Source organism: Lepidochelys kempii, chromosome 4 (assembly GCF_965140265.1).
Source record: "Lepidochelys kempii isolate rLepKem1 chromosome 4, rLepKem1.hap2, whole genome shotgun sequence".
NCBI lineage: Eukaryota > Metazoa > Chordata > Testudines > Cheloniidae > Lepidochelys > Lepidochelys kempii.
Window position 1 is genome coordinate 14430071 of NC_133259.1, and position 14271 is coordinate 14444341.

Sequence of the window (14271 nt, forward strand, 5' to 3'; positions counted from 1 at the left end):
ACCAGGTCCCAAGAAGCAATTTATCATAGGAGCTTTAGAAGCATGCTGTTTAGGGCAAATTTCTTCAGAGTACTCTTTAATGAAGTCTGAAAGTGAAGTCCAAATCAAGGAGAGAGTCATCTGCTGTTCACCAAGAGTACACATCGCTGCCTTTCATGTTTTACCAGTCAGAAGAAGGAATGTAATTATTCATATCCTGTTTTTACATGGTCTGATTACATAACCTCTCTATAGGAAGACCTGCACAGTTGTTCTCTGCTTCACTGCAGAATGTACAGTGGTTGAAGTGAATGAGTCATTTTGAAGACCTAAGCAGTCATTGTCTCAAAAAAACCTCTGTTGGTATGCCATCCCAGCAAGTAGAAACACAGTCCCGCAGGTAATAGAGAGCAGCTGCCTCAGCGCATGGTTTCGGAAATCAGCATGCAACTAAGGACTAGACATTCATAGTCAGAACTTCTGTTGCAGTACGAGAATTCTGAAAGATAGAGGGAGACAAGTTTCATCAGACTACAAACATCAACTGTCTACACTTTTTTAAAAAAAAAACCCCCAAAAGGATTGACAAATGTTGGGGGAATTAACAAAATGGAGTGAAAAGAAGGGTGTCAGTGATAGCCCATTCTGCCATCCTTTCTCTCACAGAGTAGCACCTTACTCTGTGCATCTCCCCAGTGACTTCAGAGTGGCTACTGAAGGAGTAAGATGTTACTCAGCATGAGTAAAGGTGGCAGAATTTTTCTCAACACCAAATTGTTAAATTAAATTACTATTTCTTCATATAGAGAAATTTCATGTTGGACAGACAGCTGGGATTTTGTCATTTAGAGAAATTTCATGTCGGACAGCAAGGACAGAAAAATGCAACGGAAGTATCTTTTCATCTTAAATTTCAAAGGCAATATCTAGCACTAGAGTCTGGGGTGAGTAAGTATTCTAGAAGGAGTCCTAGTAGAGACAGTGCAGGCAAATGCCCTGTCCTTTAGCAATCTTATGAATTTAAGTGCAATTATAGCTAGATTACAGGTAAGACAATTCAGCCATGTTCCAGACATGTAACTTGTGTTATAACAAGTTTTGGAGAAAAATAAGGAAGAGGCAATTTAGTGGAAAAAAGTAATATACTGTACAGTAAAAATCTAAGCAATGTGCAGAGTAAATGCGATTATTGCAGAATATTAAATATCAAGAAAATGAAAACAAAATAAATTGAGACATTATGAAAAAACTTATCAAAATTATAGCCTGAATGTTCACTAGAAAAAACATGCAGGACTTTTACTATGAGATTGTAAATCAAAGTTTGGATCTAAGTGGTAGTTAGCATCCCTGTATCAAGGATGTGATGGACTGATCTGAGTCTCTTCTGGCTTATCCTAGTTTAACAGCTATGTAACTCCCCTGGCTATAATGGAGTTTGGCCCAATTTATACTTGTGTAAGCAAGCAGATAATCTGGACTGAATACATATATTCAGTTGCTGAGCTTGGTCATAGTGTCAGCTTCCCCTACACCTACATACATAAATAATGTTGAACACCCACCAACTCTCCAGTTTTGCCTGGAGGATCTTATCAGGAAATTCAGCTGTGTGTAGAAGAATATTCCATATAACTCTTCAAGTGATGTATCTTTCATGGATAAAAAGTGCTACCCTGTGGTTCTGTTCTGGAGCATTAGCACAAATAAGGAAAGAAAGCAAACTGAACCTTGTGACAGAAAGGCTCAAAGCAAGATGGTCAAACCCCACACCCACTATATCTTCATGTCTCCATGCATATAGGACTGCCATACCTTCATTCATAAATGTGTACTGTAGTCAGGACAGGGCTTGCTGTGTCTGTATTGCATGATATACACTGTAGATTGATGCCACCAATACAACATTACTACTGCAAGGATATGCCATACTTGGTGACTAGAGCCAAGGTAGTTTAATTGTCCTTTTGGAAAAAGCAAAGAGATTGTCTACGTTATAATATTCAACATAACTGCTGCAGTAGCAACTCTAGCCTGGAGGTTGAAGCTCTCATGCATTTGAATAATTTCTGATAAACATGCATGCATTGAAGGGAAAGTACTGTATATCTCTAGGCCAGCTTTAAATGGAAAATGTATGCAAGTGCATTAAATGTAGGCTCAGATTACATATTTGCAAGTCCATCTGACTATTTAAGGATACAAGGGCTTGTCTATCCTCATGTTTTTGGCTACTGGTGCAAACCCTTAGTGGAGACACAATACAAGAGCCAGTTTACACTAGTACCCAACATTTACATTAGGGGTTTGTATCAGTGCAGCTATATGGGTGGCTATAAACCCCAGTGCCCATAAGCAATTGCCACATGTGTGCAGATACACAATGCACATGGGCACACTGGGTATTTAAGCATGCATGATACACATGTGCAAACAAAGGAGTACATCTGGACCCGACTGGCCTTTAATACCCAGACCTACTAAAGTTAGTAAAGTGAGCTAATTGAACCCCAAGGACTAGAGAAGAAGCAAATAAGTAGATGCTCACTATCTACCAGGCTCCTCCAGGGCCCAATTCAACTCCCATGGAAACTAATAAGGTCTGTAGCGGGGTGGTTCCCCCTCCAGCCCTGGGAGAGGGCTGGGGCTGTGGAGAAAAGCCCAGGCTGATTAAGGGAACAGCTGCAGCTGTGGCCAGCTCAATCAGGCCCAGCTGGCTCCTATAGGAGGCTGTGAGCCAGGAGCCATTAGTCAGTCTCCCTCTGCCTGTAGAGGGAGAAGGGCCTGGCTGCAAGCTGCTGAGCAGGACACCTAGATTGGAGCAGGGCTAGGGAAGGACCAGAGGAGAGTTTCCAGCCTAGAAAGCCTCAAACTGCAGGCCGAATAGGTGCAGCCCATGGGTAGGCAGAGGCAGCAGGTCCAAACCTCCTTGCCTGTGATGAGTGGAGTATACACTACAGTTCTCCCCCCCCCCCCCGATACAAGGGGCTAAGTGGGGACTGGCAGCAGCCCAGACTGAGGCGAGGTGGGGTTAGAGGGTGGGGAGACCCAGAACCTGAGAGTGTGGGGATACTGCCAGGGAGGCAGCACCCCAGAGAAAGGGGCATGGGGTCTTGGGAGGGGCTGGTAGTAAGGCAGATCACTGGCCTGCAGAGGGCGCTCCAGTGGCTGGATGAGCTAATTTCTGATGACTACCAGCAGGAAGCGCCACCGGGTGAGTCCGAACGTTTACACGGTCCTTTCACTAACTTTTTAATTAAAAAGTTATATTGGATCCTAGTACTCAATACAATACTACACTAGGGAAGATGTCATTGGTACAATTAAAATGTTTTCCAAAGTTGAATCTCTACATGGGAATTTATAGCAAGTGGTTAACTTTCAATAAATCACAATTTTATTTCTAGTTATATTACAGTGGTATTCTCTGCAATAAGTACCACATTCCCTTTTATGAAATGATGTGCCATTTGGCCATACCCAAGATCTTTTCTGTGTGAGTGCACCTCTCTGTAAAAATCCACAACGTTATTTTCCTTTAAATATCTCTCCTCCTGTGATGCCTATAAAACACTCAATCTTGACTAGACAGCTGATGTGCTGCTCAGTAGACGAATCATAATTGTCTTACTATTGTTGTGTGCGCCCTTCAACTGTTTGTCATAGCCACTCATTTCTTGTTATACACTTATAGCACGCCCTTTGGGGTAGGGATGTACTTTCCATTATTTATATATAGTATCTAACACAACTTAACTCCAATCCTGATTGGGAACTGTGAAGGAGTATGTGTCCCACACAGGTAATGATAGTAAACTGGAGAGACACAGCGATTAGTGCACTTGGTTGCACCTGGAAGATGGGCCAGGCCCAAGTGAAGATGAAGCACAGCTGTGTGGTAAGCATAAAAGGGAGGAAGTCAAGATGAGAAGGAGGCTGCAGAGAGTGACCTCTACAGCTGTTCTCTGGCTGCTAGAGAGTGGAGGAAAGGCCTAGAGAGGCAGATATATAGTATGCTGGGGGGCTGTGAGAGGACCTGAAGGAAGGTCCAGATGCAAAGTCTAGTGAGGCAGCCGAGGGAGCAGATCATAGCTGCTTGCCACAAGACCTCTAGACTGCAACCCGGTGGAGGGCCTGGGTTCCCCTACCAGTCCACCAGGAAACACCCTGACACAAAAGGGAGAACTATTATTTGGAGCCAAGCCTCCAGGAAGAAAGTCCTGGGACACATTGCTCTGCACAAGAGTAGGACAACCTTGCAGAGCCTGGGAAGGGGCGAAGAGTTATGTTTCTGTTTTTTGGAATCTTTGCTTACCCTAGAAGGGGTGAAACTGAAGGTAACCAGGCCAGGGACCCAAGGGAGACCACCTCAGGGCCAGAGTGGCTATCGACAAGGGACGCTAGAGGAGGAGAGCCTGCTATGCCATGCCAGGCCCAGCCTCAAGGGAATGCAGCAGTGGTTAGTCTACTCTCCAGCTGGGGTTTAGGTTCTACAGCAATAGCTTATGGGACATACATTTAGTAAATAAAACAATGGTACAAGTAACTTACCTGTAGGTGTAACTTGATATTTTTGCCTTAAAAATTAGAGCAGTCAGTGCACATTAATCCTTTGCTTATCCTAGTCTAGTACCAACACTCATGCTAGCTGGAAAACACTATAACCTAACAGCTTTTTATACTAACAGAGCACTATTTATCAAAGGATCTCAAAGCACTTCAGACAGGTAATTATTCCCTTTTTAGAACTGGAGAAAATGACAGCCAGCAGTCAGTGAGAGCTGAGTGTGATCAGCACTCTGGGGGGGGGAACCCCCAAGCTCTGGAGCTGGGATTTTCCAAGGAGCCTAAGTGAGTTAGCCTTCCAAATCCCATTTCATTTTATTAGGAGAATAATAATCACCTGCCATAAGTGGATGAACTGTTGACCAAGTGTGCTGCAATACCAAGAAATCATATAGTACAGGTAAAGTTCCAAGATCCTTTGGAGGTTAAATTGAGATTGTTGGGATACTGACACTACTTTATATGACTTATTTGTATATTTTCCAATTTTATACAAGTGTTAATGATCCTTCTGCCCCCCTTAACATGTCTTGCCACTAGATTATGATTTAGCTGAATTCCTGCAGGCTCAGAGAAGCTACTAGCATGACTGCAGCAAATGCATACAGAGAGCACAGTATAAAACACAGATATGGCTGCTTAATGTAGGACATGTTCACCCTTGTTTTTTAACGACCCATTCAAAACACACTCCTTCTGGAAGGGCATCTAAAGAAAGTATAACCAACTAAGTACACTGCAAAAGATAATCATACCTGGGAAGTATCTTTCTGGAACTTTGGAAATGTAAAAGAGAAAAGCTACAGCAGCAATCAAGTACATCGCAATTACTCGAGGAGCAAACTCCTGCAAAAGAAAATGAAACTTTGCTTAGTATTAGAACACGAACATCTACTTCATAACCTTTGTCTAGCAAGTGCACTGCATACTTTGCAAGGACAAAGCTTTAATCTCATTATTTTATTTACATGAATGTTGAACAGATTTCAAATCTGTTAGAAGTATCAAAACCTGAGACCGAAGAGGTTAAAGCTTAGCCCCATCTTTGTGCTTGAAACCAACCCCGCCTCCATTTTCTCTGGGCAAAGGTGAAAGTCCACAATAGGAGATGCGTTGTTGTTTGGTTTTTTTTTTTAATACATTCACACTGTGCCTAAGAACAGATTTCCTTAGACCAGTCCCCACAACTCTACACTGAAGCATTTCCCTTAGTAAGAATGCATTTAAAATGCTTGACTAATGAAAAAAGGTGGATCAATCAATGCCCTGTAAGTTCCTTTTGGAGCTACGGACCTAGTAAAAGGTAGTGGGAGGGAAAAGGTTACTAAATCAGCTTGGAATCTTTGACCATGTGAAGCATAACTTACCACACATGATCTCACGAGGCTTCTAAACACCAGATGGGAAAAGGGATGAAACTGTTCCAGTGGAAAGCAACCTATACATTAGTTTGGTCTTTTTAAGTCCCCATTACCACAGTATCTTGCTGCCAAAAACAAAGCTTTCTATTTTTAGATGTACGGGAACAAGACCAGTAACATGGACTTGTGCACAGAAGTACTTTGAATACCCAGGCAATACTACTTACTGCTAGTGAGTGTATAGAAAAAATAGTTTTTAAAAGTTTTTGAAGAACAGCCTATTCTAAAGTCCATTAAGGTGCCAGTGTAAGAACCGGCACAGATTAGCATCATGGTAGGCTCTCATGTGTGTCTAGTTCATTATATAACTCCTATTTTACCATAAGACTGGTATATATTTCCCTCTTTCACCCTGCCATGCTCCTTGCTTTTCAGGATTAGGTAAGCTTTACAACAGATTACTTTCCTAGCTGGTGTATAACTTAACATTAGTAACTTCATAAAATATGAATAATCGGTGGGTCACTTAAAAGGCAAAGGTGTGTGTGTGTGTGTGTGTCTGTCTGTATATATATATATTGCTCATTTCTGCCTTTGACACAAACTCTAAGTAAGGGGCTCTGCCCCAGAAGAAGACTAGAGTTAGAATCTGGCCCCTACCTCCCCCACTTTATTTCAGGGGGGCGAAGGCAATAGAGAATCTGCACCAGTGCTCCCTGACGCAGACTACTACTTTCCACTACACTGATTTGACTGCACACTGTACCCGTCTGGAGGCAGGCAATACACTGACCCCACACGGGTTGTTGTGTCCCAGAGGTGTGTATCTAGGGTCACAGTAGCTCCCTTTTTTTTTCCTCTCCTCTCCTCCCCCACCCCTTCTCACAAGGCAGGATTAAATAGTATGTTGTAAACAGATTTAATTGCTGCATCTTGTTTTTAGTTTCCCATCCTGAATTTAATATTTGAAGCTCTGCAATAGGTAAATCCAATTAAAAGCTATTAATTTTTTAACCACTCTTATATTCCAAAAGTGGGGAGACAGCCAGAAAAGCAGAGGAACTGGGTCTGCTTCTCAGCTTACCTGTACAATAGATGCACCAACTCCTCCATTGAGCCAAACCCAGTGGATAGTAGGAATGACTCCATATCCAGAGACAGAGCAAAAGATGACAGAACGCAGTCTGTGCCACTGTTGAGTGAGGTAGCTGGGATGAATCTGAGCAAAGAATACTGCAAGGATCATAGCAAGCACAGTGATCAAGTATACCTGACGCCAGTACTGCGGAAAAGGAGAAAAGAAAATACATGTTTTTTTTCTTCTTTGGGTAGGTGTGAAGATAATTTAATACCCTGGCAGAAAATGTACAAAATTAATTAGAAATCAAATGCAGAGAAGGCTAACCAGTGTTTTGTCCACACACACTTTTCACCATATACAAAATTGCATACAAAAGTTCCCTAAAGAGTTTTAAGTTTGCTCCTGCACTAGTTTGACAGGTTGGAATTGGTTCTACGGCTGAATTCAGATACTTCACATTTATTCTTTATTACCAATGGATAAGACAACAAAAGGTTTTGAAGGGAAACTACTTTCCCCTTCCCTACACCCATACAAATGGATGGGGAAGAGAAGGCAGGTTGTGGACCATCCTAATCACCCCCATTTCTGAAAAGGCCCTTGGGGATGCAGTAATTTCCCCTAAACTCTTGCCTGTGTAAAACTAATACTTGTTTATATAAACTAGAAAGCCCAGCAACCACTCTTCTCCTAACTTCTCAACTATCCCCCTTTCTTTTCTTGTCTAATACCATCTCCTGTTTCCCCATCCTTAAGTTCTTCCAGCCTTCTAGATCCTTGTCTGTTCCAAACCACTGGGTCTTTTTGACAAAGTGATTTTTGGCGTAACCTGATGAGCTGCAAAAATACAGTGCCTTCAAGGGACAGCTGAATTCCAGGATGCCTTCCAAAAACCCAAATTTATTTCCAGTAAGAACCAGCAATTTGTGGCAGATAGGAAACCAACCTTGTTTTTGCCAAATGTAAGCTAGTCAACAAGTGTAAACAACATAGATCAGCTGGCAGGCCAGTAATGCTGAATTATTTTTGATTGTGTGCTCATTTCTGAGCCAACTTGCTGTGTTCAACAATTCTGGATGCAATAAAATCCAGGTTTTCAGGATCTTTCGTAACACATCAGTGATCAAAATCCAATTAATCACTTTTCATGGGAAAGGTATACTAATATTTGAAAGGACTCCAGTTCCCCTCACTACTCAGTTAATTCTGCACCCCTTGCAGGTTGTGCAACTAACTTCTTGCATGGGGTGTGAGAAATCAGCCGGGTGAGGCCATGCAGGTCAGATATGAAGTGTTCACTTTATTGCACAAAAAGCACATTAAAACTTACATTATTACAGTAAAATGCATAAAACACTCCTGATACGTAGCAGCCCAGGATCCCAATGGAAATTCCTGCATAATCTAATGCCATCCATCGACGGCTAGTCTTCTCTGAGCGATGGCAGCAGAAAAGATGATATCCTACCGAGCAAAGCATACAGACCTGTAAAAATGTTCAAACAAATCCATGTTAATTTCTTCCAGGCCTAGTTTATGGCAACATGAAATTAAAGCAAAGAAATTATTGGGCTTAGTCTATGAAGCTGTCAAGTCTAGAATTAACCTTCTGATGCTGTTATATATTTCACACTGCTACCGGGTGTCAGGAAATCATGCTTCCTACCAATGCTGAAATAGCTAGCTGACCAAACCAAGCTACTTAGAGAAAGGTCAACCGCAGTTAAGGGGAAAAATCCTACCCAGTCTGGGTATGCACAAAAGGCTTGATTGGCAGTGCAACCAATGAGATTTTGCTGAGGAGGGGGAGCAGGAAGATATGCAGGGCAAGTCTGTACACAGGAGTGCATGGCTTTGCAGCAGCTGCTTATATTTCAGTGCGGAGAGGCGGTTTGGGTGTGCACCTAGTGGATCCGCTGGCCAAACCACCACATGTAGGGATGAGGAGGGAAAGAAGTGGGAAGCTTCTGGGGTATCCAGCTCTAATGCCATTCCACAAATTGAAGAGAGAGGATTCCATCACCCCAGACTTATTCAATGTATAGTCCACTTATGCTGGGACCAGTATTTGTCCCTTCCTTATTTATTCTCTCTCAAATAATTTTTTTGAGAAAAAGAGAGTGTGACAGTACTTCCTAAGTGGTCTTCAACAACCATGGTTTGAAAAATTTACCAGTCACCTACTACATAGAGATGTCTACAAGGAGGGAATCACTAACTGGGTAAATGGACAGAACCCTTCCTAGTCGCCCAGTTCAAACCATAGCTGATGGGAAGAGCGAGAAAGTGCTGGTCTTTCTCTCCACTCCTTGCCCATGGGGGAGCCCGTATTTCATAAGGACTTCGGCAAGTAGCTGACTGATACATTTGAAGCTGCTGGGAAGGAAAGGGTGGGAGTGTCTCTCTCTGACACACCTCAGTCCACACAACTTTCCTTTGGGCTGGTGAGGAAAAATATTTCTTCCATTCCTAGGAGGATGGAGTCTGTGCCTTTGCCCATCTGATAGAGTAGGGTGAAATTAACTAGAATCTGACAGGTTTCACTGCTGCTGATTTCGCTACTAGGATGGTATTTGCCAAACTAGATCTGCATGTATCACCAATAGTCTATGTGGCCCTTATGTGTAACCTGCAGCATGAAACATTGAGAACTATGCAGTTAAGGATCAGGGATCCATGGAAGGATCTCTCTCAGTGCAATAATTGTCCAAAATTTTCATTTGCCAAAACACTTTGTAATGGAAACAGTAAAAAGAACAAAGTTCCTGTATACTTCACTGTTACTACAGCAACTGGACAGGTGCTTCCTCTTTCCCACATATTAGCAGCTACCCATCAGTGCAAAGAGTTCATATTAAATTCTTCAAACTTGAACACCTCATCAAAAGGCCAAAGGCTCAAACAGATTTCAACTTATGTCTTCTGCTCCTAGCACTGACCCAAGCATTGTGGGGGTTCCAAGGGTATGTAATGTTCCATATCATACATGCTTCAAAGACAGTTCTGAGTTTCAACCTTGAGTTACCAGCACACACGCAAAAATTATTCAACATCTATAAATTTTTCACTCTAACATGACAACTTTTATTTTAATAAAAATATCATAGGTTAATCTCTGTGGCACACTGAATTTAGACATCCAGCTTATACACACCAGCCTCCAACTAAATGTTTGATTCAATTCAGCAAATAACTCTTCCAATTTTTTTTTAATTGCCAAAGTCATCACATTTTAATCCTAATTAGACCTCCACACAAGAGAATAATGGATAGGTGGTATTTGAATTTTAACCAACAAGAGGCTCCTTATGATCCAAAATGTACAAGTTACAATTACAATATTTTTGTCAGTATATGCTGTATGCAGGTGATGGTACAATTTGATGTATCTACTAAGAATCAGTTTTCTGCAGTATGGATAATTATTTCTCAGTTAAAAATTAAACAGGTTAAAGTCTGAAAGCTATTATCTCCTTGATGAGCGCAGATTGTTGTGCTGACAAATTCTTCCCTCCCTCAAGGAATCTTCTATATTCCTCATGTTCCTCTTTTTTAAAAGCTATCAAAGAAGGGGATCCAAGCAAGGCCCATCAACATAGCTTATATATAATCAGGAGGGGCCACTATTGAGAAACCTGGAGTATAAAGCACTGGAATGCTATATTAACAATTCCCACTGGACTGGGAAGCAATGAACTAGGAAACTTTCTATTGGCCATTAGCCAATGACAGTCACAAGTGAAAACAAGTGAAAATGTAAATACTTAGGAGCCTGAATCCAACAGGAGTTGAGGACACTTAACACTTTTCAGAAGATGTTCATTGAAAGGGTGCACCCCACCCCTTATTACGGCTTTAATCTGCCAGCATGTTAGCTGCCCTGCATGTTAAACCAAGGCTGAAAGATCTTCCACTGTACTTGTAAATGCCACTGAACAATAGATGTGGCAAAGTACTTGCCTTGCCAACTACTGTGCTAAATATTCCCTCTAGCTGTGTTCAACCATCTATGCTTCATACTACATCTGGCTATTTAGCTGAAAAATAATTGGACAACTATACTTCTTAGTCAAACAACCACATTTTAAATCCAGATTTTTCCCTAACCTGGTTGAAATCAAGTTCTGGTTTGCCACACTGTATAACCAAGTACTACCACTAAACCTCTGTGTGGATATATTTTGAAGTATAGGTGATAAAGCTGCTGAAGGTTTAAGACAGGCTTTTTAGAGACTAATTTTCTACCCCAAACCCTGATGTACTGATAGTTCAGCTGTTCTTCCAAAAGTATAACTACATATTTTAAATTTCCCTTTCTGTTCACAGAGCTTTCTTTGCTACTTCGGTCAAGTCTCAAGATTGAACTAAACAATTATTATCCTGAAAATGATGAAAAATGACAGTGACAAATATTTTTAGGTTTCAGAGTAGCAACCGTGTTAGTCTGTATCCGTAAAAAGAAAAGGAGTACCTGTGGCACTTATGCTCTAATAAATTTGTTAGTCTCTAAGATGCCACAGGTACTCCTTTTCTTTTTAAGTATTTTTTAAAAACTCCAGTATGTGTTTCAAAACTAGTTCATGAAAGGACTTACTTGAAAGCAGAAGAGGCAAATAGAACAGATAACAAAGTCTTCTCTAGAGGCACTCGCTGAAGGTAATACAGAAGTCATGTCATATATGCCCAAAGTGAAGAAAAGGAAAAAGCCCAGTAAGTGACTCCAGATGTTTACTGTCTCATTGGATAAAATGAACAGACTAAAAGAAAAAAGATACAATAGCAGATATTCAGAAAGTGGTGTGTGGAACTGATGATCATCATTTTAGCAAGCGTTCAGCAAAAGCATAAATCTTGCTTTTAACATCCCAATCAACTTATGTTACCTTTTTAAACACAGCCTAGAAGGGAGATAAGCCCTGTAGCCATCTGTAATATAAGGATTGTCCTTAAGGAACACAGGAATCTGCTCATAGGTATACAAGCGGATTCCCCGAGGTACCAGAACAGGCCAGTACTGGTAGCTTCCTAGCTCGATGTAATGGGCGCTCTTCAAAAGCTTCTGATGCATGGTGGTAGCGTCAGAGTCAGCAGCTAAGGCAAGACTGAACAGAATATCTAATTATGCTCCAGGCACCTGCTCTCTGTTATAATATGCCTGAAAAACAAAACAACATTTGCTGGATCACTTATTACAGCTTATGTCACAGGTAGAAACAAGTCTGGCCACCACAAAATTTGGCAGCTACACTGATGCCTTTCTGTAGTCAGGAATTGCCCCTTTCCGAGCAGTTCTCCTCCCTGTGTTATTGCCGGCTAATTGCCAGGCACAATTTTCTCACCGACTACCTTTACAAAATGAGTGGGCAGAGGGCCCAGAGTCACTCCTCTAACTACCCTGTCTGCTCAGTGCTCTGTCCTGGTCAAGTGTCCGTCTGCCCCCAGGGCGCAGGGGAAGCACAAGGCACAGGGGGGCAATAACCCAACAGCTGAAAAGGAACCAAATCCCAGCCCCGCCCCGGCCACGAGTCAGCCCGAGGCTGCTCCCTCAGCGGTGGGCACGGAGAGCTGGCGCCCTGCGTCGGTCCTGGCCCCGGTGACCAGAGGGGGTGACATTAGCGCAGAGCCTACGGGGAGGGGGCACGATCCCCCTTCGCGCCTGCCCTAGCCGGTGCCGCGGCGCTGTTCAGCCCAGCCAGGCCCCCCAGCCCGGAAGCGGCTGCCCGGCCGGTGGGGCGCCCTTTGAGCGGGGCGGGGCAGCCAGGCCCGGCGAGACGAATGGGCCCCCCCGCCCCCTCATTTCACTTCGTTTTACCCAGACGCTAGAGAGGTCTGGGTCCCCCTGAGCGCGGGGCCCGCCCGTGCCTCCCCCTCCTCAGCCCTGGGAGCGGGGCGGGTGCAGGGTCCCCGCTCCAAACTCCCCGCAGCCTAGCAGAGCCCGAGGGGCCGGGAGAACCGCCGCCGCCGCTCACCGGCCGGGCCCGGGGCCGGGCCCCCCCACCAGCACATCCCGCAGCCGGAGGCGCCCCTCGCTGACAGGGAGGAACCGGGCGCTTCCTCGCCGGCCGGCCGGCTCCAGCCCCGCGCGCGGATGTCGCCCTCACTGCGCGACGCGGCCCAGGGCGCAGAGCCTCCACGTGCGTGCGCGGCGCCCGTCTCCGCACGGCGGGGGCCCGACCTCCGCGGCAGAGGGCAGGGGCGCGAGCTTGTGACGTCTCCAGCTCAACCGACGCATGTGCGCGCGGGCGCAGCCGGGGGACCGAAGGCGGCGGTTCGGGCCGCGCGCGGGGTCCGACGGGGAGACGCTGCCGCAGCGCGCTTCCCCCCCCCTCACCTGCTCTAGCCTGCCTGCAGGGGGCGCTGTGTGGGCGGGGAGAGGCCCCCCCCCCCCTCTCGCCGTCCAGGGCAGCCGATCTCCAGGGCACAGTTGCTAGGGTGACCAGATGTCCCGATTTTATAGGGACAGTCTCGATATTTGGGGGCTTTGTCTTATATCGGTGCCTGTCCCCTCCCACCCTTGTCCCGATTGTTCACCCTTTGCTGCCTGGGCCCCGTACAGGTGCCGGCCCTCACAATGAGCCAAAAACCAAGGCAGCCCCATTTCAAACCAAACAAGCCGATCCCGAGGAACCCCAACACGCTAGCTGCTCGATCCCCCACCTCCCACCCCGCCGGTGAGCAGGCTGGGACTGTGGTGGGCCTGCTGCGCACCCCGACTCTTGCCCCCCCTCTTGCCCCTGCTTGCCCCCCCCCCCCCAGCCGGGAGCCGATCCAAAAAAAAAAAAAAGAAGCAACGAGCTCCAAGCCAAAAACTAGCCCACAAGCAACTCGCAAGCCACTTAAAGATGAAAACAAGCCCAATTTCTGCATTTGTTTGGTGTGGGTTTGGCATGTCTGCTCCAGGAGCCGCTGTGGAACGGGGTAGCTGGGACAACAGGGTGCCTGGGAGAGCTGTGGGGTGGGTTCAGGGGGAGGTGCTTGGGGGGCAGGGATGGGGGGAGTCTAGTGCAGCGGCTGAGAACGTGGGGGAAGCCTGGGGTCAATGTCCTGCTGTCTCTTGCCTCCTGTGCTCCTTTGTGTCAAGGATCCAGCAAGAGGCACCGTGGAAAGGGAAGCAGAGAGTCTGCCTGCTCTGTGGGTGGGTGTCCAAGGGGAAGAGCGGCTATAGGCAACTCCTGCAGTTATGCTAGATGTGTGAAAAATCCAGCCAGGGTGCAGGGAGGTGTAACAGGAAACTGTGACATAATTATGAGTTTACATATTTAGTACTGGTACACAACTGTAGCT

The 14271-nt window shown here is 44.9% G+C and overlaps 1 protein-coding gene across 1 annotated transcript; it reads right to left on the minus strand.

Moving 5' to 3' along the window:
• Window positions 1-389: 389 nt before the first annotated feature.
• On the minus strand, window positions 390-13216 carry PAQR3 (progestin and adipoQ receptor family member 3). The gene is made up of 8 exons (XM_073340474.1): window positions 12957-13216; window positions 11871-12142; window positions 11582-11744; window positions 8318-8473; window positions 6991-7188; window positions 5301-5391; window positions 1795-1943; window positions 390-478 (listed from the first exon to the last, which is right to left on the minus strand). Exons 2-7 carry the CDS (start codon window positions 12053-12055, stop codon window positions 1801-1803), a joined length of 936 nt encoding a protein of 311 aa, XP_073196575.1. The 5' UTR covers window positions 12056-12142; window positions 12957-13216; the 3' UTR covers window positions 390-478; window positions 1795-1800.
• Window positions 13217-14271: the final 1055 nt, after the last annotated feature.